The 24,921-nt window shown below is 45.0% G+C and overlaps 1 protein-coding gene across 1 annotated transcript in view; it reads right to left on the bottom strand.

Annotated features, from left to right (window-relative positions):
* Positions 1 to 24,921, bottom strand: part of EPHB1 (EPH receptor B1) — a 956,362-nt gene that overhangs the window by 224,340 nt on the left and 707,101 nt on the right. The window contains exon 5 of the mRNA XM_078665818.1: positions 1,479 to 1,814. Coding sequence (XP_078521944.1) covers positions 1,479 to 1,814 — 336 coding nt within the window. The remainder of the gene's footprint in view (positions 1 to 1,478; positions 1,815 to 24,921) is intronic.

Here is a 24,921-nt window from a genome sequence, read left to right as displayed (position 1 = left end):
TGGGACCCATGATTAGACTAGGCACCGAGGCGAGAATTATCAGGTCCGGGGAAATTGTGTCCAAGAGCCGCCGAAGCGGGAATTGAACCCTGGTCTCGGGCCAGACCTCTGCATTAGGGTCTGCCGCTCTAACCATTGAGCCACACTTCTCCACTGGGGATGCACAAAAGAGTTCTAAATCCCACATTTGGTTAAAATAAAGAGAAACTCTTATCCAAATGTTAATGCATGTCTTGTTTGTACTCTGGTTGTTTTTCTATGTACCTGACTTTGATCATTCTGCTATTCCTGATGTGTGGACTAACAGCAAGGAGAATGATTACACCTAGGATACCCAGGTGATATCTTTTATACACCATTTTTTTCATTCACCATTTTTATGAGCAGTAGCGACACCTGGTACTGATGAAAGCAGCCGACACCTACTAAGGTCTATTAGTCTGCAGAAACATGTTGACCTGTTAATACACATAGTAGCTATTTGTTTAAACTACTATATCGCACCGGTTTTTATTGGTTTGGAAGTAGAGAGGTACAAATTAAAACTATTTTTCCTCTTTTCTCTCTAATTTTAGTCTTTTCTGGCACTTCATTCCTTATTTTTTTCTCACTCAAATTCACGCACAGCTTAACAGTTGTCACCACACGCCCATACATTTCCCAATTCACTGGGACACACACATTGTTCAAATCAAAGAAAATTCTTTTTTGAAATGGTTGTAACATCTACCCTTCTTGGTGTGAAGGATCCCAGATGATGACAAGGGCGGTTCCAGTCGAGAACTGATGGGTATTTTTTCACACATAGAAAGTACCCTTTTGACCTCTGTCACATTTTCTTCACGTATATTCTCTAAATATGTGTTTATATCCAACATTCTCTTTTTGCCAGGCCCATAGTTAACCGACAGTTTGTCTCTTTGTGACCCACAGCTACTCTGTGTCTTGCTAAAAACGAGTATGTTTAGTCTCCTTCAAATACACAAGAAAGAATAGGGGGTACTTGCTGGGGCTCTGCCCTATTATAGCCATAGACAGCAGAGTTGGGGCACTTATATCGATACGATACTTCACTGTAACGTAACTTATGAAATACAGCTTCCTCTTAAGCCCACTAGAAAAAAACTAATTTTACTTACATGGATACCACATAATTATCCATGACCAAAGTGAGCTATAATGGTGGGAGAGGGTTAGTACATTTACATATTATGACACCGTACATAACATAACCCTACAAACATCTTTGTTTCCAAAATAGTTTGCGGACGTCATTTCACAAAAAGGTCCATTACTGTATAGGAAATAAGACAACTTTATGCCCTTCGCCCTTTAAGATGGGCCCAGCAAGTGCCAATGTGTGACTCGGTATGGGGAACAAGAACACTTCGGCTTCAAGGGTGATACCACCATCTCTGCCAACCCAGCATCTCTGACAAGCACTCTCAGAATATTCACAGTAGGACTGAGTGACTTACCGGCTTGATTGGTGGTGATATTCACAGTCACGTGCTGCGGAGGGAAAGGACTCTTGTTGGACACTCCATTCACGGCGTGGATCTCAAAGGTGTAAGGCATATGGGCCCACAGGCTGCTGATAAACACCCGTCCCTCGGCAAGGCCCAGCTGCCGGGGTACAAACTCCACGTTGTCGTCACAGCGTGAGCAGCTTCGCCGGTCGGCCCGGCACTTCTTGCAGATGATGTTGTAGGTGACGTCATCGCGGCCGCCAGTCTCGCGTGGCGGGTGCCACTCAAGGGTGATGGATGTCTCGTTGATGATGGAAATGACATTCCGAGGGCCGGAAGGGACACCTTTTGAGAGAGAAGAATAAATGTCAAGCTCTAATGAATTGTCTGATACTCTGCTCCACTGCCACTGAAGTTCAAGGACACATCTTAAACTGCCAAACCTTCATCGTATCGTGCTCTTACCAGGTGCATGAAAGCAGTGATCAAACAGTATTGCAGGTACCTTTAGTAAACCATGGACTGTGTCCATTGTTATTGCATTAGTCTTTCTTCTATTTCTTCTCCCACATTCTTCTGAATACTGAAATCTCAGATGCCCACAACACCTAAAACAGGGTTTTAAAGTAGCCGAGGATCTAACATAGAACGCACCATGGAGTACGAGGTGCTGGGATTCCCATACCCCAACCTCCCCCACCTCCCCACTACCACACCTCTTCACCTCTTTTCTCCACTACAGTAGCATACCATGGTAGCGAGTGCCCTCTTTCACAGCACACTAGTGACACTTTTCACACACCAGAAATTGCATGCACCTTTAGAAGAACTTTAAATGGCCACACAACAGAAGGAGACACTAAGGACCTCGTTACAAGGGGCTCAGTTATTCTGAGGCCCCCTGCAACAGAAGCAAGTGGCACCATTGTGAATGATGATAAGTCCTGCAAGAAAGCTGTGGCTTCAGATGGTTTTACCTTGACACTATGCCTGCTGAAAGCTGGAGAGATGTTGGAGCGCAATAACAGAGAACATGGGGAATGACAACAGGAATTGGGTAAATGTTCCAGATTACCATGGAAATTCCTCATGTCTCAGGAGACACTCGTGACTTAAGACTTTATACCATCGTGTAGGGACTGCCGTGACACAGATAGGCCCTAACTTTGCTATACAAATAATATGCAAGACTAGTGATACTGTGAACAGGCGGGAAGACCCCGTGCGGTCTTCAGCAGGTTTATTTATCCCCTCGGCGCGGACCCGCCCCGAGGGGTGTGGGGATGCGTGGTCAGTGGATACAATGTATGGGAGCGCCCGAGTGGCACTCTACATCCCTCCTTCATTTTAGCTGACGTCAGGATATCAAAGTCATTCTTATGGGGAGGCACAGGCAAAGTCTCGGAGCCTCTGGCTGGGACCTGGGTTAGGCCGTAGACAGTATCGTTGGCTGCGGCGGCTCACAGACGTCGTAATCTCAGGGGGGGGGGGGCGTTCTATAACATTCTCGCCGTCCTGGGGCAGACAGGGTGCTCTTGGTTGTTCTCCAGCCCCGGGGCTCAATGGCACATGCCCTTCCGTTGCCGGACTCCAAACCGGTGATGACCCTACAGGATCTTCTCGTGGTGTCATGTATGGGGAGACCCCACTTCCAGCATCGGCTTCCGGCTCGGAAGCTCTCTTGAAGCTAGAGACGTTTCGAGTGAATAGTTGGTTTCCTCTTCGGGCCGTCACCATCATTCCCTTAACCTTCTCGACAGTCCAGACCTCAGGTTCGTAGGGTGTTCTAAATTTCCACCCGGGGTGTCGGTCTTTGATCACCACCGAGTCCCCTACGGCAAGCGTTGGTTCTGTATCACGACGTGCCTCACTCGCCTTCCGATTGGTTGTTTCTCTTCTTGCCTGAATTGCTTCATCATTCCTTGGTTCCGGAGCCCACTCTGGGCCCACCGGTATGCTGTCTCTCGGTGCTCTTTTGAACAACAGATGGGCTGGAGCACACTTCGTAGTGCTATGAGGTGTTTGGCAATATGCCCCCAGAAACTGGTCAGGGGCGGTTTCTGGAATTTCCCCATTGTCAACGGCGATGCTCAATGCCCGATTAAGAGTCCTCATTAGTCTTTCCACCTCCCCATTGGGTTGGGGCCACAGTGGGGTGAATTTTCGGTGTCGAATGGCAAGGTTCTCTAGATATCCCTGGAATTCTCGTCCCTGGAAGGGGGGTCCATTGTCAGATTTGATCTCAGCAGGGAGGCCCATCAGTGCGAAGATCCGGTCCAGGGCTGTTTTCACTCGTGGAAACGCTGTTGACGATAGGACCTCCACAATCGGGAACTTTGAAAACGAGTCGACGACTACCATCATGTGGCAGCCATCGGGCAAACTGCCGAAGTCCACGCTCAGGTGCGTCCACGGAGCTGTGCTTGGCTCTTCCGTAATCACGGGTGCGGGTGCAGGACCTCCGCCGGTGATGGTGCAGGCATGGCATGACCTCACCATCTCGTCCACCATTGTGTCCATGGCTGGAAACCAGACCTTGTTTCTCAGCCTCGCTTTTGTCTTGGCCGTTCCTTGGTGTCCCACGTGGGCCAAAGTGAGAATTCTCTTCTGCAGACCCTCTGGTACCACGATTAGGTGACCCCTCAGGACAACGCCGTCTTCCCCCACGCTCAGCTCATACCTCACTTGCCATAGTTGCTGTCGAGCGTGGTTGACCTCCAGCCGGAGGGTTCGGGCTCCATCCATGAAGTGCGCCCAACTGTTTCCTTCCAGTGCTTCTTTGACCCTGGACAGGGTGTCGTCTTCTGAGGTGGCTTGACCTATTTCGGCCAATGTCATTGCTCTGGGACAGGCAGACTGCGAGACCATATGGACGAAAGCCTCGATACCTTGAGCGGCGTCTGGTGTGTGTCCGGGGTTACCTGCTTCAGGATGTCGGGAGAGGTAGTCCGCAGGATTGTGAGCTCCAGGGCGGAATACGACTTTGAAGTTATATCCTTCCAATTGCACAGCCCATCGCTCGATGCGCGGGGGAGCCAGCCAGGTCGAACCTGCAAACAGTGGTATCAGTGGCTTGTGGTCGGTGACCACTGTGATTTCTTGACCGCATAGGTACAGTTGGAAATGCTGACACGCCCACTTAACGGCCAGCACTTCACGTTCGATCTGCGTGTAGCGCGTCTCAGTGTCGGTCAGTGCCTTGCTGGCGTAGGCAACCGGCTTCCATACTTCAGCACCATGTTCTTGCATGAGTACCGCCCCAAGACCGACTGGACTCGCGTCGACGACCAGTTCCGTCTTGCGTTGGGGCTGGAAGTACGCCATCCCTGTCTTGTCGAGCAAACTGGTCTTGATGTCATTGAACGCTTTGTTCGCTGCCGCGGACCATTCCCATTTCCGGTCTTGGCGCGTGAGTGTCCGCAGTGGCTCCGACATTGCCGCCAAATTTGGGATGAATCGGTCGCAGTAAGTAGCCATGCCCAGAAAACTCCTCACTTCAGTGGGGTTCCGTGGGGTGCTCGCCGCTCTGATCGCTTCAGCTTTCTTTGGATCTACCTGGAGTCCTTTTCGTGTGAAGGTGTACCCGAAGAAGTCTATGCTTTCTTGGTAGAAGGAGCACTTCGCTGTCTACCAGCTTCTGCAGCGTCGCCCTCAAGTGTGCGTGATGTTCTTCGAGCGTGTCCTAATATACCAGAATATCATCACTGAGGTTTATGACACCGCGTAGTCCCGACAACACCTCACGGATCGCATTCTGGAAGACCTCGGCTGCAGAGGATACCCCAAAGCTGAGCCTTCAGTGAATAGTTGGTTTCCTCTTCGGGCCGTCACCATCATTCCCTTAACCTTCTCGACAGTCCAGACCTCAGGTTCGTAGGGTGTTCTAAATTTCCACCCGGGGTGTCGGTCTTTGATCACCACCGAGTCCCCTACGGCAAGCGTTGGTTCTGTATCACGACGTGCCTCACTCGCCTTCCGATTGGTTGTTTCTCTTCTTGCCTGAATTGCTTCATCATTCCTTGGTTCCGGAGCCCACTCTGGGCCCACCGGTATGCTGTCTCTCGGTGCTCTTTTGAACAACAGATGGACTGGAGCACACTTCGTAGTGCTATGAGGTGTTTGGCAATATGCCCCCAGAAACTGGTCAAGGGCGGTTTCTGGAATTTCCCCATTGTCAACGGCGATGCTCAATGCCCGATTAAGAGTCCTCATTAGTCTTTCCACCTCCCCATTGGGTTGGGGCCACAGTGGGGTGAATTTTCGGTGTCGAATGGCGAGGTTCTCTAGATATCCCTGGAATTCTCGTCCCTGGAAGGGGGGTCCATTGTCAGATTTGATCTCAGCAGGGAGGCCCATCAGTGCGAAGATCCGGTCCAGGGCTGTTTTCACTCGTGGAAACGCTGTTGACGATAGGACCTCCACAATCGGGAACTTTGAAAACGAGTCGACGACTACCATCATGTGGCAGCCATCGGGCAAACTGCCGAAGTCCACGCTCAGGTGCGTCCACGGAGCTGTGCTTGGCTCTTCCGTAATCACGGGTGCGGGTGCAGGACCTCCGCCGGTGATGGTGCAGGCATGGCATGACCTCACCATCTCGTCCACCATTGTGTCCATGGCTGGAAACCAGACCTTGTTTCTCAGCCTCGCTTTTGTCTTGGCCGTTCCTTGGTGTCCCACGTGGGCCAAAGTGAGAATTCTCTTCTGCAGACCCTCTGGTACCACGATTAGGTGACCCCTCAGGACAACGCCGTCTTCCCCCACGCTCAGCTCATACCTCACTTGCCATAGTTGCTGTCGAGCGTGGTTGACCTCCAGCCGGAGGGTTCGGGCTCCATCCATGAAGTGCGCCCAACTGTTTCCTTCCAGTGCTTCTTTGACCCTGGACAGGGTGTCGTCTTCTGAGGTGGCTTGACCTATTTCGGCCAATGTCATTGCTCTGGGACAGGCAGACTGCGAGACCATATGGACGAAAGCCTCGATACCTTGAGCGGCGTCTGGTGTGTGTCCGGGGTTACCTGCTTCAGGATGTCGGGAGAGGTAGTCCGCAGGATTGTGAGCTCCAGGGCGGAATACGACTTTGAAGTTATATCCTTCCAATTGCACAGCCCATCGCTCGATGCGCGGGGGAGCCAGCCAGGTCGAACCTGCAAACAGTGGTATCAGTGGCTTGTGGTCGGTGACCACTGTGATTTCTTGACCGCATAGGTACAGGTGGAAATGCTGGCACGCCCACTTAACGGCCAGCACTTCACGTTCGATCTGCGTGTAGCGCGTCTCAGTGTCGGTCAGTGCCTTGCTGGCGTAGGCAACCGGCTTCCATACTTCAGCACCATGTTCTTGCATGAGTACCGCCCCAAGACCGACTGGACTCGCGTCGACGACCAGTTCCGTCTTGCGTTGGGGCTGGAAGTACGCCATCCCTGTCTTGTCGAGCAAACTGGTCTTGATGTCATTGAACGCTTTGTTCGCTGCCGCGGACCATTCCCATTTCCGGTCTTGGCGCGTGAGTGTCCGCAGTGGCTCCGACATTGCCGCCAAATTTGGGATGAATCGGTCGCAGTAAGTAGCCATGCCCAGAAAACTCCTCACTTCAGTGGGGTTCCGTGGGGTGCTCGCCGCTCTGATCGCTTCAGCTTTCTTTGGATCTACCTGGAGTCCTTTTCGTGTGAAGGTGTACCCGAAGAAGTCTATGCTTTCTTGGTAGAAGGAGCACTTCGACTTGTGCAGGGTCAGTCCGCTGTCTACCAGCTTCTGCAGCGTCGCCCTCAAGTGTGCGTGATGTTCTTCGAGCGTGTCCTAATATACCAGAATATCATCACTGAGGTTTATGACACCGCGTAGTCCCGACAACACCTCACGGATCGCATTCTGGAAGACCTCGGCTGCAGAGGATACCCCAAAGCTGAGCCTTCAGTAGCGGCGTAGCCCCACATGAGTCGAGAAAGTGGTTATGTATCGACTTTCCGGCTCCAGCTCTAGTTGATGGTAGCCCGCATTCAGGTCGAGCTTGGAGAACCACTTTGCGCCATTCAGGTCAGCCACTATGTCGTCCATTGTTGGGGTGATGTGCCGCTCCCTCTTCACCGCCGTATTGGGCAGCCTCATGTCGACACACAGTCGAATCGCTCCGGGTGGCTTAGGTTTGGGGGCCACGACCAGGGGAGATACCCTTGGGGTGGGCCCTGATACCTTTTCTATTACTCCCAATTCCTCCAATTTCCAGAGCTATTCCTCTACCTGCGGCCTGAGATTGAAAGGCACACGCCGGTGCCGGAGGGCTATCGGTCGTATTGATGTGCAGTCGGAATTTCTTCCCTTTGAGCTTCCCCAATCCTTGGAAGAGTTCCGGAAACTCTCCAAGTAGAGCCTCCGCGTGGGACTCGTGTACTTGATTCGCGAAGAAGACGAGCTCTAGATCCTCTGCCATGTGACAACTGAGCAGGGTCCCTATCTTGCCTTCTGTCACGTGGAATTTTTCCTTTCTGGAGAGCTTCCCGCTCATGATGGTGGTTTGGATGACCCCTCGCAGCGGCAGGGGGTCAGTGCCTCCGTATGTGTAGATTCTTGCGCTCGAGGGTGCAAGTGCCGGTTTTGGCGAAAGCTTCTCGTACTGGTCCAAGTCCATCACATTTACTGAGGCTCGTGTGTCTGTCCACCTGTATGTCGGTGCCGTCTATAGTAACTGAGCACATCGGTGGGGGTCGTCTCTTGGTACCCGCCCGGTTGACATACGAGATGACAAACACCTCCTCGTCGCCGTCGTCTTCATACATGGGGCATCTCCCTTGAGCTTGATCGTCTGGTGGTCGTGCCTGTTCGTCCAGTGACACTTGACGGACACGCTGTGACATGCTTCTGGCCCTGGGCGCTGTCGCTCGAAAACGTCCTCCTCGGCACACTTTTGCGTAATGGTTTGGCCGCCCGCAGCGGGAGCATGTCTTCCCCCTGGCCCCGCACGTGGCGTCCGCGGGGTGGTCTTCTCCGCAGGGTCCGCATTGGTTCTTTTGCGCGGATTTTGGCACTTGGCGCGCTTGGATGGGCCTCCTCTGGATGGCGTCCACCTTTTCCTCCTTGATCGGCAGGAGCCTGGTTGTCGACGGAGTGGCCACCGGGGTATGCAGGGCTGCTTCCATCACTTCCGCCCGAGCGTCGGACAGTTCGTGGGAACGAGCCAGGACTAGGATTTCGTTGAGGGAGATGCCCGGTTGACGTAGTATCAGTTTTCTCAGTAGCTTGGAGCGGCATCCTACGATGATCTGGTCTCTGATCTCTTCTCTTGGCTCTGTGAAGGGGCACGTGCTAGCCAGCCGGCGGAGTCTTGCATAGAACATGTCGACAGATTCTGATTCGGTTTGCCAGGTCCTCTTGAATTTGAAATTTTCAAAGTCATTGTTGAGCTGTGGATCAAAGTGTGCGTTCAGCGCATTGACCGCCGAGTCATAGTCGTCCTCTTCTCCGGTGTTTGGGAGTGTTTTAAACAAATCGTATATTTCCTCTCCTCCGTAGTAGATGAGGAGCGACCTCTTGACTGTTCCGTCGGTTTCTCGTGTCCCTTTGAAGTAGTGGTTGAGCCTCCCCACCCATGCCTTCCATCTGGGGGCTGCAGTCGCCGGGTCGGCAGATTCGCTAAATGGGGGCAGTTCATCGGTGGCGGGAGTCTCAGCGCTGGCCCTGGGTTGTCTCCCTCTCCCTGCTGTGCGGCTGTTGCCGCTGTCGCTGCTGGCGCTGCTGGCGCCTGGACGCTCATGGCGGCGCTGTGACCTGGTTAGACGTCGCTCTGTGATGGCCTGCGTCAACGGTTTTATTTTTTTTTCTCTGGCCGCCAATTTGGGTGTGTGTGGTCTCACGCTGTGCCACTGGCCACCTGCGGGGGTGTGAGGCCTTTGTTCTCTCCTGAGCGTGTTGATAGGGCCTCAAGGCTATGCGGGGCACCGTGCTTGCCGGTGAGTGACTGTGCCAGTGTCCTCACTTCTTGCCCCTTTATTTATTTATTTTTTGGGGTTTTTTTTGGTTTAGCCAATGCTTGTTTGGAATGTCTTGTTCTTGTATTGTGTGCTTCGCCAGTCTGTCCCACGCTTGCGGGGTGGTTCCGACACTTCTAGTGTCTCCAGCGCTCTTGCCTTGCACGTGGGAGCTGTGCTTGGCGTCGACGTGAAGGGCGCAGGCACTGTGGTAGTCAGCCTCGGCTGGGCCCTTCGACGTGTGGTTCGTCTTCCCCTTCGGTAGCTCACGGCTTGACAGGCTGCTACGGGGCGTCAAAGTTGCAGGAGGCGCCAGGAATGCAGGTGGGCCTCAGCGGGGAAGCACTCGGCAGTCCAGGTGCGGGGAGGGACGCGCGTCGCACTCACCCTTGTGCTGTGTCGTCGCCGGGAGCCCACCAGCTGAAGGCGTTCCCTCTGGCGGGATACGCGTGGGCAGGCTCGTACCGGCCGGCGAATAGTAGCGGGCTGTCTTGGGGCGCACTGGAGGCCCACGCTCCTTGTTCACACAAAGTTCGCACCGGAGCGTGACAGCCGCCTGCAGGCAGGCACACGTGGTCTGGTACCGGCCTCGTCGCCAGTGTAGGGACTGCCGTGACACAGGTAGGCCCTAACTTTGCTATACAAATAATACGCAAGACTAGTGGTACTGTGCACAGGCGGGAAGACCCCGAGCGGTCTTCTGCAGGTTTATTTATCCCCTCGGCGCGGACCCGCCCCGAGGGGTGTGGGGATGCGTGGTCAGTGGATACAATGTATGGGAGCGCCCGAGTGGCACTCTACACATTGTATTGGCCATTTACACCTGCCCTCTGAATCACTGATGCCCGGACTAGCTGGAGCAAAGCATGTACTCAAACAGTTATCACCAAAATTCTCTCCGGAATAGCAAATCTCCATATATATATATTTACAGTACATTCAGCACACCAGTAAGCGCAACTCTGTCAAGGTTTACAGAGTGAGGCACACAGAAGCAAAACAGCTCCTGTGAAGGTGTGGCGCAATGGCCAGAGATGCCGACTTGGGAAGTAGTCAACTGAGTTGGAGACTCGGTGTCAGCTCAACATCTTGTGATTCTCGGCAAATGACTTCATCTCCCCGAGCCTAAAAATCATGAATGTGACCTTGTGTGTTGTAACTGGTTCTCACAGGGGCCAAGTGGCCGAGTTCCTCTGAGTCACGAACCCCAGAAGAAATTTAAAACTGACATTGAAACCGCCCCCTATAGGATCCTAGAATCATTTCATTAACTGTACTGACAAAACTGATCGAGTTATGAATAATTTACGTAAAGAAAATGAAGATATTCCATATCAGCGATTTAATTCCTGTTAACATTTCACGTTTTACTCAATCTTGTACTCCATAAGAGTATTAGCTATTTTTACAATGTTGCGTTTCCATATATTTTTGTGTAGCACATTATTCTTGCATAGGGCTTACTTTGAACAGTCATCTCTAGGTGTTTATAATGGCCACCAATTAATCTTTATTTTGGTTTAGAAACCATAAAAGATTTACTTTTAACAATTTACACATCATAATAATAAAACATTCATTTAATATCATTGTCCACAAGGTACCTCTAGACCAATGCATACTTGCTAGAAATTATATTTCTAATACAAGACCGTTCTGGATTTCTAAAAAGAATAAATATGAGTAAAATATCAGAATTAATAAAATCTAAAACATTGAGGAGTTTCAGATAATATCATATAGGCAACCAAGGACTATAAAATTCACGTCTGGAATCCCTTCAATATTCCATTTATATTGTCAGAAATATAATTAAAACATTTTTTTTATTTAATACAGCAATAACTTTCCAAATACTAAATAAATTGCAAGTGAAAGAAACATTTTTAGAAAAATGTAAAGTAAAATTTCAAACCTTCCTTTTTTCTTACTAGACCTACACTAAACAGATATCTGCTGACACTAAAAACCATTTGACATGTATCTTTTCCCAATATTCTTTCTGCCTCATAACAGGATCTAATGCCCAATAGTTGGCAAATGGGTTTGATTCATTTAGTTCTATATTTTGTATATGCTGGGCAGAAGAATAATAAATGTAGATCATTTTCTTTTATGCCTGTGTGACATAGTGCACAACACTCAGAGTTTTCCTCCCCTTGTTTAGAGGACCATTTTTACGTATATGATTTTATCTGTAAAACACCATAACAAAATTTTAAATATAGTTATTTTGCTAGCTGAGGCTGCACCTCATCTAGCAATGACTCGAAGCTCCCTGTTGGTTTCATTAAAAGGAATCGCGTTGTTAATGTACCTGTAGCTAGACTATGGGACAAACTATCTTGAATGTACACCCAAAAGGTTAGCTTCAGTATTTTCTTAGAGGCCATAGTTAACTGTGCTGGTTCTTCCCAAAAATGTTTCAATCCCAATTTATGAAACAAACTATAGATGCGCTTCAACCATGGCAAGCCTATGCTATTATTAAATCTTAACATTTCCTCTAGCCGATCTTTATAGTGGGCGAGTTCTTCTGTGGTCCACAGTCGTAACCAAAACAATAATGGTCGTAAAATTGCCTGATGGTCTATACGACGTATGTTTAGATCCATTACAATAGGTGTTATTGGTGTGTCGCATTGGAAGGCATAATAGTTTTCTAAAAAACTTGTTTTCTCCCACCATGAAAGTATTATTACTTGAGGGCCCCCACAATTCTGCCCCGTAGAGGGATGCCGATTGCGCCCTATACTTATATACCTCAAGGACAGGTGAAACCGCTTTAGACATGCTATTCTCGTGTTTCTTTACTACTGGTAAAGTATTTTGGAGTAAAATAGTCTTACTTTTCTCCAATTGCGGTTTCCAGGTCATTTTAGTATCCAGGGTAATGCCTAAATAGTTAAAATTCTGCATATATTCTATTTTCAATTTATTGACTGTTAAATTGTTTTTTTAAACCAGATGGCTATTCAAAGTAGGCTTAACAGTGTATGTATTGTAAGTGCCAGGGCGTGGGGTGGGGGATGAGGTTGTAGGTTAGGGGTATGGATTATTATTTTGTTCCTAGTTTTTATTGTTGTTCTCTAATACTTGCAAGTGAATGTCATGCACTGACTTGCTTATGATGTTTCACCTAAGAACAAAAAAGGCTGTATTGCTTACTATTCAATGTGAATTGTAGTCCTTGCTTGGACTAATGATTGTATATTGCTGCAAGCTGCCTAATAAAGAGATTAATATATATATATATATATATATATATATATATATATATATATATATATATATATATATATATATATATATATATATATTCACTGAAAAAACCATAGGTTATAGACCATATATAGTTAGGAATTAGCATTTAGAAAACCTTATTTTACTCACACAAAACCATTGAAATTCCATATATAGTTAGTTGCACTAACTATATATCGCGCACCCGCAATCCACTGCTGATGATGTCACATATTACATCATTCATGACATGGTCAGTGACATCACTGATGACATCACTGATGACATCTCAAATGACATCACTGATGACATCACTGATGACATCACTGATGACAACATCCAGTGACTGTATGTTTCTGTAAAGTTAAAATGTGTCTTACATGTTGAAGAATGAGTGCAAGTATAAGTGTCTGGACAAAGGATTTAGTAGGTGCATGACTGAATGTATGAGTGAGTGATTAAATGTGTCTCACTGAGTGCATGGGTTAGTGACTAAACTGTCTTAATTTGTGCATCATTATGTCTGTTGTTCTGTAAACTGCTGCATGTGTTGATCAGTAGCTATATGATTAACTATATGGGTTACTGATTGATTGTCCAAGTATTTGTATGGGAGACTGAGTGTGTGTGTGGCTGGCTGGGAGGTGTGTGACTCTGTGCAGATCAATGTGTACTTGTATCAATGATTGTATAAGAAGGTAAGTGTGTGTTAGTATAAGTTTGAAAATGTAAGGTGCTCTATGTTTAACTGTATAGACAAGAAAATGGAAGTGTCATTGATTCTTTACAGGACTGACTAGGTGTGTGAGTAACTCCATGGATGAGTGGCAGACTGTGAGTGTCTGTATAGGTGTATGAGTGCATATGATAGTGTTGTAAAGATGAGTGATTGTGTGTATGAATGATTGTATGGGTGAATGAGTGAATGTGTGTGTAGACATAGGAATCAGTGAGTGCGTATGTAGTAACTAGTATTGGTGTGTCAATGGTTTCAAAAATTATACTCTGTATTTAACACTGGGTGAAACAGAGGTTATATTAAAATGTGAGGAGATGCATTGTATTGTCACATGAATGATATCATCAGTGATGTGGTCATTGATGTCAAATGAGATGTCATCAGTGATGTCATCAGTGATGTCATTTGAGATGTCATCAGTGATGTCATCAGTGATGTCACTGACCATGTCATGAATGATGTAATATGTGACATCATCAGCAGTGGATTGCGGGTGCGCGATATATAGTTAGTGCAACTAACTATATATGGAATTTCAATGGTTTTGTGTGAGTAAAATAAGGTTTTCTAAATGCTAATTCCTAACTATATATGGTCTATAACCTATGGTTTTTTCAGTGAATTTTCAAGGTTTTGTAAATGCTAATTCCTAACTATATATGGTCTATAACCGATGGTTTTTTCAGTGAATTTCATTGGTTTTTTAACAGCTAATATCTGTAGCTGTAAAATGTATTCTTCTTTAAATCCAAAAATATATTTTATATGTTTATTAATAATTTTTTTTTTAAATATTTTTTTTTCTTCGTTCCCGCTTCGCGAATCGGGAAGCTTCCCGTTAGCTGACCTTGATGCCGCGAAATAGACCGCGAGCCGGTAAACGTTTCTTTACTGCAACTGCCGCGTTAGAAAACAACATCGTGACGCCTCCCGTCCGCATGACGTTTCACGTTGTCGCGTGATACGTCATATGACGTGCTACGTTAGCGAACTGGTACGCTTACCGAGTCGCAAAGCACAGGTTTCTGGAAGCAAAGCGGGAGGCCCTGCAAAGCGCTTAACGTAAACACAGCAGGTCATGTGACTTGGTAATAACACTTTTCATTGGTTCATTTCACTTTTGGTTTCCTAATGATGTAAGACTAGGTCATATAATCTAAAATGAACACTTTTCATTGGTTGAGAACTCTTGTTTTTCCCAAATGATGAAAATCCCTCCTTCTTTCCTCACTCTGACTTTCATCATTGTGAGAGAAAGACCCTTTGTTACCAGTGAGCAATGGCTTCTTTAGTAGCTTCAGCTGGTGCTTCCCCACCACCTCCACCACCTCCAAGGAAGAGTGGACCACCTGCTCAAGTTATAATTCGGCAAGAAGAGGAAGAAGAAGAACAGGACGACGAGCACGAAGAGAGGCACTTTTTGCCTGAGGAGCCCAGGACGTCTCACCGGAAAGAAAACTTCATTTGGCAATTTTTTTAAATTCCCAAAGGTCAGAAAAAAGTAAATGCAAGATACGTAACTTGCCTTATATGTCAAGATAGACTGTCCAGAGGGACCGACAAAAAATACAGTTTCGGAAACTACACAATGCATCGCCATATGACTAGGTGGCATCCTAACAACTACAGTGCTGCACAGTTTCGTAACGACCTAGATAATCTCCCTATTATGGCCAGAAGATCTGTTGTACCGGAAGTAACGGGACCAGAGGGCAGGGAGATGGTGCCAAATATTCAAACGAGATTTCATGAAGTAAAACAAATCTGCGTACATTGCAGTGGATTCATTTGCTACGGAGAAAGAAGCATCACTCTGATCAACAGAGCTATTGACTATCATATGCAAGTTTGTACGAAACGCCCCAAATAATAAATACTTTTTTTTTGTTTTGTTGCTCCTGTTGAGCCCTTTACAATGAATCGTTTTCATTGCCCCCTGCAAGAAAAACCCCAAAAAATATAAAACTGTTCAGAAAAATTCAAAAAAAGTAAAAAAATGTTCAGAAAAATAATAAAAAAAATATAAAACAACAAAAACAATAAAAAAAAAAGTTATTTTCAGAACTACCTCCCCGTTATTAAAAAATTGGTACAATATTTGGAACTGTGCCAACCTCTATTTCTCGTAGTACGCTTCCCAGTTCGCTCGCCGGTACGCGAACCGGAAGCGAACCAAAAACAGTAAGTATAAGGGAAGGAAACAGACACTTATGTTAAAAGAAAGACAGCTATAGGGGAGTAAACTAGAGATACTATTACCCGTAATCCACTGCTGATGATGTCACATATTACATCATTCATGACATGCTCAGTGACATCATCAGCAGAGGATTGCGGTTTTTTTGGCAACGTGCCTTATCCACGGTTTAATAACGCTGCCTTTTGCTTTATATAAGTTTTCAAATTGTATGAAATATATACCAATAGGTCGTTATGAACCTTTAGGTAGTGCTTTTCTTCATGAGGTCTGGTCGCTTCCATACACATACAGATGTTTCAAAGATGATCAAGAAGTTTATCTGAATGGAGAGGAATGCACTGAGACGCCAGATCATTCACTAATGTGTAGGCACATACAGTTACACGGTTCATGCAACAAACACCGACCAAATATGGCTTGCGTGTTGCAAGGCACGCCAGTTCCTGCTATCATCCCCACGTTCAAGTTGTTGGAAAATGGTAGTTATTTGATGCTCAATAATGAAGATTGTTCTGGGTTAATTAAAAGTATTCCTTTTATCGTAACAGTAAGTGAACGGGTTATTTGCTGCAAAAATGTTCTATTTCCTCCCACACATGAACATAGGGAGTTTTCAATCTGGCCACAAATACCAACCTTGGGAGCAGATTTCAACGGCATGGCAAGAATAAGAGCTCTTTTGTCTCAGAGAGAGGTGGCCTTGAGTTCGGCCCGTGAAACTTTCGTGCTTCACATAGCGAACACCCGTACAGAGGTGCAGACCCTTTTCAATACTGATTCGCCTTTGCATTTCAGCAAGATGGTTCGGACTATCTTTAACGCGTCCTCCACAAAGGCCCTGGCGCACTTTTTTAAAGTTGTTACCAGTGGTCTCGTGACTTCATTTGAGAAAATCTTTGGAGTCATCCCTGCTTTCTTTCATTCTATTTTCTCCACTGTGCTTCGTGGATTGCCATTTTTACTTGCATTACCAGCGGACGCTCTTGTGCTTTTTTACATTTTTAAATATGGATGTCCCTCCTGTGCAAGCTCCCGCCCTGCAGCTGCTGACACTGTTCCGTAATCGCATGCTAGAATATTATGGCACAATGCCGTTGGCGATATTAAGCACGGCATATGGATTATCTTTTCGATTCTCCTACTTCACCTGTGTCCAGCCTGTATTTCACTGCCTGACCTGTGATTTCGATTGGGCCATTGATTTGTGTCTCTGCGGACCAGTTTCTCCTGACGTCGACTTTAATCAGCTGATGACTCCTATCATTACTCACGAGTTGGTTTGTCCTCGCGAAAGGATTATGGCTGTGGCATTGATGCATGGACTAATTGGTCCCTGGAATTTACTGGCGGCAACACAGTCTTTCTTGGAACAGAGCTTTCTTGAAAACCCACCGAGCTGTCCTCTGATGGTGATAGAGGATCCGGTGCTGGGAGAGCACGTATGTTCTTTTCCGCTTTTAAATTGGATGGCTGAACTCTTTTCGGATGAAGACGGTGACTTCCTATTGGAGGCTGTTGCAGCCTATTTTGCATACACAGTTATGTCATAGACCTTTTTCATGTTTGATATGCTGAGTACTAGCATTTCATTGACAATTCATTGACTTATTTGTCAAGTTTTTATTATTTAGCTTGCCTATTGGCTTAAGACTCGATAAAGCACTTGGCTGTTTTATTTTTCTTTAGCATTAAATTTTCCTAGTTTTTAATGTTTTACCTTGCGGACCGTCCACATATAAAGTTGCAATCTGCTCTCATGAGATGGCACTTCTATTATCTTATTCAGTTCGTTTCCGGATCATGGGGAGGTGTCATCTAGGTCCTGGATATCTTTACACCGTGTTAAGTTAGCATGGGCTCATTACCGGTTTAAACACCATTTTTCCTTTTTTGCAACTTCTGCACACGACACTTAGTTGTTGCTTTAGCTTTCAACCTAGTAGTTCATCGTGGTTTACATGAGAATAATATGTTATTGCTCTACTATCTGCTTTGCTTGTTAAACTATATCTGTACAGCGAGTGCTGAAGTTTCAAGAACAACACGATACAGAATTGTTATGAGGTCTGATCTGCACGACTTCATACTCATAACATAAGTGCAGCTTCTGCCAATTCTGGGCATGAGGCGGGTTTTATATTGCTTTGCCGAACACACATACACAACACTTGATGCGGTTCACATGAAGAGAGAGCTGGTGTATGCTGATGTGATTCCTTCAAATCTAAGACACTAAAGTATGGGCACGCCCTAAACCAACACAAACAGACCTTCTTAGCAAATAATATAATATGTGTATTAGGGAGGGTGAGATATAAGCAGCCGCGGGCCGTGGAGGGAGTTACCGGTGGGGCAGGGAGGCGGGGAGGGGGAGGGGCAGGGTGGAGCCCTCTCCACCCTGCCCCTCCCCCTCCCCGCCTCCCTGCCCCACCGTAACTCCCTCCACGGCCCGTGGCTGCTTATAAGTGTTGATAACTCTTATTCATTTACAGCATGTTAACATACTGTCACCATTCGCTTTTTATGTACTAGTAACTATGCTGGTAATTTTGCTACTGATAATATGTGTACTTGTATTATCTAAGATACTACGCCTGAGAAGACGGCATTAGTAAATAAACATTTCAAATACACATGTGTTCTTCTTAACTCCATGTTCTGGTTTCTAAGAAATATATAACGACCGACTGTTCATGAGTTCCACGTATCCTGAGGTACTATAAGTTCATATTCTGGATTGTCTAAACATTGAGAGTTTGTTATATCCAATGTGACACTGCACCTAGCTTGCAAAGGGGTTTTTGATTACTAAGGTGAGTTTTGGGGCACCCTAATTCGCCGAGGTTCCAATCCTCTGTCCACAGTTCTGTGTGAGAACAGAAACCCTGCGACAGGGGCACCCCCGACCCTTGCTGGAGCTTCATTACACTTGCGATACAACTCCAGCAATGCGCCACCTTTACGGCACAGATACATCACGCATCTGTGCTGTTTTTGCCCCATGATGCGCCGCATTGTAAATGCAGCACACCATAGGTGACGGAACAGCGGCACAGAATGACTAACACATCCCTGGTGATGCGCCAGTCATCATAAATCTATCCCTATACTTCATATCTTGTTCGAGATGAACCGCCATATGTATCATCAAAGTTTTTTGCATTTCCTAAATAGCGAACTTTAAGGAATAAATAGCGATTCTTTACCATTCCTAGTTTGCGATGAGCTATTTGCTAATTACAAATTACCCATTCATTTCCTTCATTTCCATAGGGCGGTTGGACTCACTTTTAGCTCGAACGGCTGAATGGATTTCCACGAAACTTGGCAAAATTGTAGGGACTGGTAGCCCGATGTGCCTTTGCTATGTCTCAAGATATATGCTCCAGTGGTTTTTACGAAAATTAACTTTGAAAAATATATATTGGGCTACATTGGCCTATATATATGTTGGAGCCCAAATGTAGCCCAATGTAGCCCAATGAAGCCCAATGTAGCCCAATGTAGCCCAAACATGGCCGCCAGAGACAAAAAAAACAAATGTAGCCCAAATATCAGCCAGATGTAGCCCAACTATAGCCCAGTGACAGAATGACCAATCAGCTTCGCAAACCTCCGTTACGATATATATCTTTTTTTGAACGTTAATTTCTCAAAATCCACTGGAGCACATATATTGAGACCTAGCAAAGGCACATCGGGCTACCAGTCCCTAATATTTTACCAAGTTGCGTGCAAATCCATTCAGCCGTTCGATTATTATTATTATTTATTTTTTTTGCCCCGCGGGGCCCTTTTAAAACCTCCACATCAAACCTAGGGGGTCAGCGAGGATCTACTATGCCCCCTTATGGTCATTTGCCCCTTCGCTTTGGCCTCCTCTTGTCTCTCGATCCTACCGAGAGACAAGATGGCGGCCGCTACGGACTGTTTGGAATGTTTACAGACGCCGGAGAACCAATCAGCTTCGCTTCACAAAGCTCCGTTGCGCGAAAAGTCCGCGAACCGGAGCGCTTCCCGGTCCGCTGTTACAGATATATATCTTTTTTTGAACGTTAATTTCTCAAAATCCACTGAAGCACATATATTGAGACCTACAAAAGGCACATCGGGCTACCAGTCCCTACAATTTTGCCAAGTTTCGTGCAAATCCATTCAGCCGTTCGGGCTAAAAGTGAGGCCAACCGCCCTATGAAAAACTCAATGTTAAAAACACGTTTTGGGACCCCCCTTTTTTCTCGACCCCCCCCTGGACGAACCCCCCCCCAATTTTCAGGGGCTGCTCAGAAACAAAATGTGCCATTTTCCTGAAAATTTCAGCCAATTCCGTCCACAAACGCCAAAGTTATTAGACATAGGATTTTTTCTCTATGGGATTTTTGAAAATTCTAACTATATATACCTACTGGCGACCGCCAGTAGGTAATATATGTGTGTGTGTATATATATATATATATATATATATATATATTTTTTTTTTTTTAAAGTATGTGGATTGACTGCCATGTATTTTGTTTTATCCGAATTTATTTCCAGGCCCTTAGTCACACAGTGTACTCCAAAAGTATCTATTAAACATTGTAAACCCTTTGGAGTGTGGGATATTAAAATAGTATCGTCCGCAAATAAAAGTGCTGGTACTGGCACCCCCCCCGTAACTTGGGGGAATCATGTTCACAGCCCAATAGATATTCAGGACTATCATTTATATATAATGAAAATAGAGTGGGTGCCAGTACACATCCCTGCCTTACGCCTCTGTTTACCTGTATAGGCTCAGTGAACTCACCCCATGGGCCCCATCTAACCCTTGCAAAATTATCCTCATGCAATCTAATAATTTGCATGAGTATTTCCCCTGGTACCCCTTGATTTTTTAGGGATTTCCCAAAGGAGATTTCTAGGGATGAGGTCAAAGGCGGCCTTTAACTCCACAAAGGCGATATACAGGTGGCCCTTCTTAAATACTGTATATTTCCAACTCATACAAAGGAATCTAAAGATTTGGACAATTGTGCTCATTTTGGCTCTAAAGCCAGCCTGATATTTTGTTAAAATACTGTTCTCTTCAATCCAATCATTTAATTTTTTTTAAATTTGACGAGCATATATTTTCTATAAAACATCTATTAAACTAATTGGCCTATAATGCTAGGGGTCTTGGTGATTACCTTTTTTAAAAATAGTTGTAATTTCAGCCCCTTTCCATGATTCTGGTATCGTAGCTCCTGCAGCAAATGAATTACATAAAACATTAACATAGGAGCCCCAAATCTCTTTGTTGCATTTTAATAAATCTCCAGGTATTTTATCAGGACCTGGTGCCTTCCCCGATTTTACTGTGTCCATTGCTGCCAAAGTTTCCTCTAAGCTAAAGTGTAGAGGGGCTATGGTTGAGATTATTACATAATCTTGTACATTGAATTCTATATCACTTATAGATGTTGAATAAAGGCGGGAAAAATGACTAACCCACGTTTTAGCATCCAAAAAGAGGTCTTTGCTACATCTTCCCTTTTTATTACCTTTCGATATCAAACGCCAAAGACCAAAGTGATCTTTGGTTTTGACTGCTTTAATTAATTCCGTTCAAATGTTATGCTTTCAGTTTTTCCTAGTTTGTATTAATAATCTCTTATAGTTGTTCCTTTTCTCTTTTAAGGCCACTACATTTAAAATTGTTGTTGCCAAAATGAGTTCCTTTTTAGCCTCACGGCATTCTTTATTATACCAGGGATTTTCTAAATTGCTTACCTCTTTCGTACCCTTCTTGCCTTCTTTAGGGATCCTACTTAATATGGGTGTCAATGCTTCTACTAATACATGATGTATATTCATGATTGGGATCTCTGAAGCAGGCAGATCTACATACAGAGAAATAGTATCTGCAAATATTTCCTAAATCTGCTTCATTGCCACATCGTTTCTCCCTATTCAGGCCCATTTTAAGGCTCTACGATTATTACTTAGTAATGGTTCAATCATACTACAGTTGGTATCACCATTACCAAGAGAATATTGCTGAAAGAAATGAGCCTCAAGTGTCAAGCATAGGGGGTAATGATCACGCTCAGATCTATCTTCAACTAGTAGATCCCGTAAAATTGGCCATAGGCCAATGGATGCCAGAATATAATCAATACAACTCTTAGAATTGCTCCTTCTAAACGTGGCAGCATTTGGGCTATCAGATGGCAATCGACCATTACAAGCTTGAAGCCCATGTCCCGACACCAATCTTATTAGTTGCACAACAGAAGATGTACAAGGTACTACCGGACTGCTCTCCAGGGTAGGGATATTATTTGCCATATCTTCGTCTTCGGAGATAGTTTCAAATCCCAGGGTGCTGAAGACAAAAGAGATGAGGTGCAAGGTATGCAAATGTGGAGAGAAAAAGAGTGAACTTGTCTAGCATACAGTAAGCACAACATGAGTGATTGAGACACTCTGAAGACCATTACTCCTTCCATAGGACTGAGAATTTTTTAATTCACAGTCTTACAATTTCAGAATTGAAACATTTTCAATAATAATTATTTTCAACAAATTCATTGTTGTTACAAATGTATCCTAAACATTTAACAACCACTGACAAAGTCAATAGTCTTGGCTGGTTTAGGCATAAACTAGTTGTTGTGATCTATATCTGGGTGAAATAACAAAAAAACACAGAGAGGAACCAAAAATAGGGTGGAGTAGGGTAGAACACTTTGAGAATCATCTAAATTAGTTTACGTATTTAAGCAACACCCTTACTTACATAGGCCACACCCCTTTTAGAGACACTTCCATGTTTCTATCCCCTTAAAGCCCTGGGTGCTCATGTAAAGTGCTTCAATACCTTTGGGTCAAGTTTGAGCTACATACAAAAAAAAGTACATGTGCAGTATACTAAACATATTAGCTATGGATACCAATACAAAAATAGATATTACCAGACATTTTTGATATTTCTCACTCCTACTACAGTTAGAAATGTATGTATAAACAAAAATAGGTGTGAGTGATGCATTGCGTGATAGAAAGAATGGAACAAACCCCTATGTTTCTTTGCGTGTACAGAAAAACTTTCTCCAAATACAATAATGTTTTGCAAGTGCAGTGAAAGGGGGAATGCCTAAATGCACATTTCCCCCAACCAGATACCTGGACATTGACTAGAGCATGATCATTTCAGAATGCGTATAATTTGGGGAAATGGGCCTACGTGTGAAAATCATTCCAATTCGTTGACCTCCAGGGAGCACACCTGTGGACTTTGAGAATTACACAAAACTAGGAAAACAAGGCAAATCATAGGCAAAAGCATACAATCGCATAGTAGTCTTCTATTTTTGTGACGTGGTCGAGAGGAAACATAGGCAACATGAGCCTCAATCTACCTCAAGGGATCAGCAGAGTCAGCCAGGAACGGAACTAGAGGTGCTCAAGGACCAGAAGAACAGTTTGAATATACAATGTACAGATCATTGAAACATCCAAAAGCGCTTCCTACCAGCAGCTCCCTACCACATATTACCATTTGCCGCCAATAGACACCCCTAACAACTGTGATACAGCTCTCTGGTCTCATCCACCAAAAACTCACAACGAATTAAAGCTGACATACTCAACCTACTGGGCGAACACCTCCACAAAACCGAATTAGAGGAAACATTTGTAAGATCAATCCCCAAACTTCAAAAGGTGCGGAGACGTAACTTTAATGGCATTTTGTGCGATATACAAACGCTAATTAACAATAATCAGTGTACTATGCTATGTGGCTGTTAGCAAAATGGGATGTTTATACTTCGAATATATGAGTTACTATGCCAGCAAATACCAAGCAGTAGGTTACAACGTGGTTGTTACAACAACCGCGTTGTTACCACGCATGGCTTTACATCGCAAGTCTTTTCTACGACTTGCGCTAGATGGCGCGCTGGACTTAGGAATAGTATAAATTACTATTCCTACTCCAGTTTGCGCCACAACAGGGTGATGTGTTGGACTTAAAATCCAACACATTCCCTGGTGTTGCACGCCACCTAGCGCAAGTCGTAGAAACGACTTGCGATGTAAAGCCACGCATGGTAACAAAGCGTTTGTTGTAACAACTGCATTGTTACCTACTTGCGTGGTAACAGCAGCGTTGTAAATTCTGTTCCCCCTAAAGTTCCGTATTAAAGAGTGAAGGCAACATCTAAACAGAAACAGAATGTTACTAGGATACAATACTCTGTCATGACAGGTTTAGAATATGTTGTTCTTTTCAGGCACCATTAACATCAGAGAACTAGAACACACGTAAAGGTCAGCAACCAAATTAATTAAAGTGATGGAAGACTCGAGTCACAGCAAGGAGAGGCTCAGTACAGCGGGATAGTTTATTTCACAGACAAGAATCTAGAAAATAGATTCAATTAATCTGTATAAGCATATGACTGGGCAATATCAGGATTTTCAGGTGACAGGTTCAGGCACAGGATACAGTAAGAAGCATGATAAACCATTATTGCTAGGAGGATGAATGTTTACTTTTTGTGAACAGAACATATTCAGTTACAAAGAAAATAATACATAAAAATTAAATAAAACAATATATTGTGTCTCTCCTCTTTTGTTTTCTCATATTATCTCTATACCAACAAAAAATAATAATTCTTGCTCTCTTTTTCTCTTTTCCTACATGGGCTCCCTATTTCCAGTCACACATTTCTGACTGTCTCTCTGCAATTCATCATTGGATGGGCCTCCAGCCCCTTGTGCTCACCTCTTCCAAGGCAGAAGCCCTCTATTTTCCCTCCAGCTCTACTCCCATTGCACTTTCAAATGCAGTTTGTTTCCCTCTAGACAGCATGACCTTTGCTTCTTCTGCTAGGAACCTAGGTGAACTCTTCATCTCTTTAAAGCATGGAAGAATTAATTATCACCCATGCCACAGCAGCATGTTACCAGGTCATGAAAATATGGGAAATACTACCATGCCTCCTACTGCATACCACAAATACACAAATGAATTCACAAATACTCATCAAACTACATTATATGAACACTCTTCTAGTAGGCCTACATCACTATATCTTTACCCCACTATATAAGGTGCTTAATTTTGCAACTAGCACCTATTTAGCGTGTACAGACATAGAGACTTATTTAGTTTGTCATAAAGCTGGGTGGCTCTCAGCTAAAAACAAGGCCCAACACAAGCTATAGTTAGCCTTCCCATGCTACCTTAATGACATCATGACTTCGTAACCTGCTGAGCTCCCTGCGGAAGAAAAATGTTCCTTACCCTGTAAGCATCTGTTCCTAGTATGT

The sequence above is a fragment of the Lissotriton helveticus genome, chromosome 11, assembly GCF_964261635.1.
Source record: "Lissotriton helveticus chromosome 11, aLisHel1.1, whole genome shotgun sequence".
NCBI classification, from domain to species: domain Eukaryota; kingdom Metazoa; phylum Chordata; class Amphibia; order Caudata; family Salamandridae; genus Lissotriton; species Lissotriton helveticus.
The sequence above is the reverse complement of the archived record's forward strand: the minus strand, read 5'-3'. Positions and strand labels throughout refer to the sequence as shown.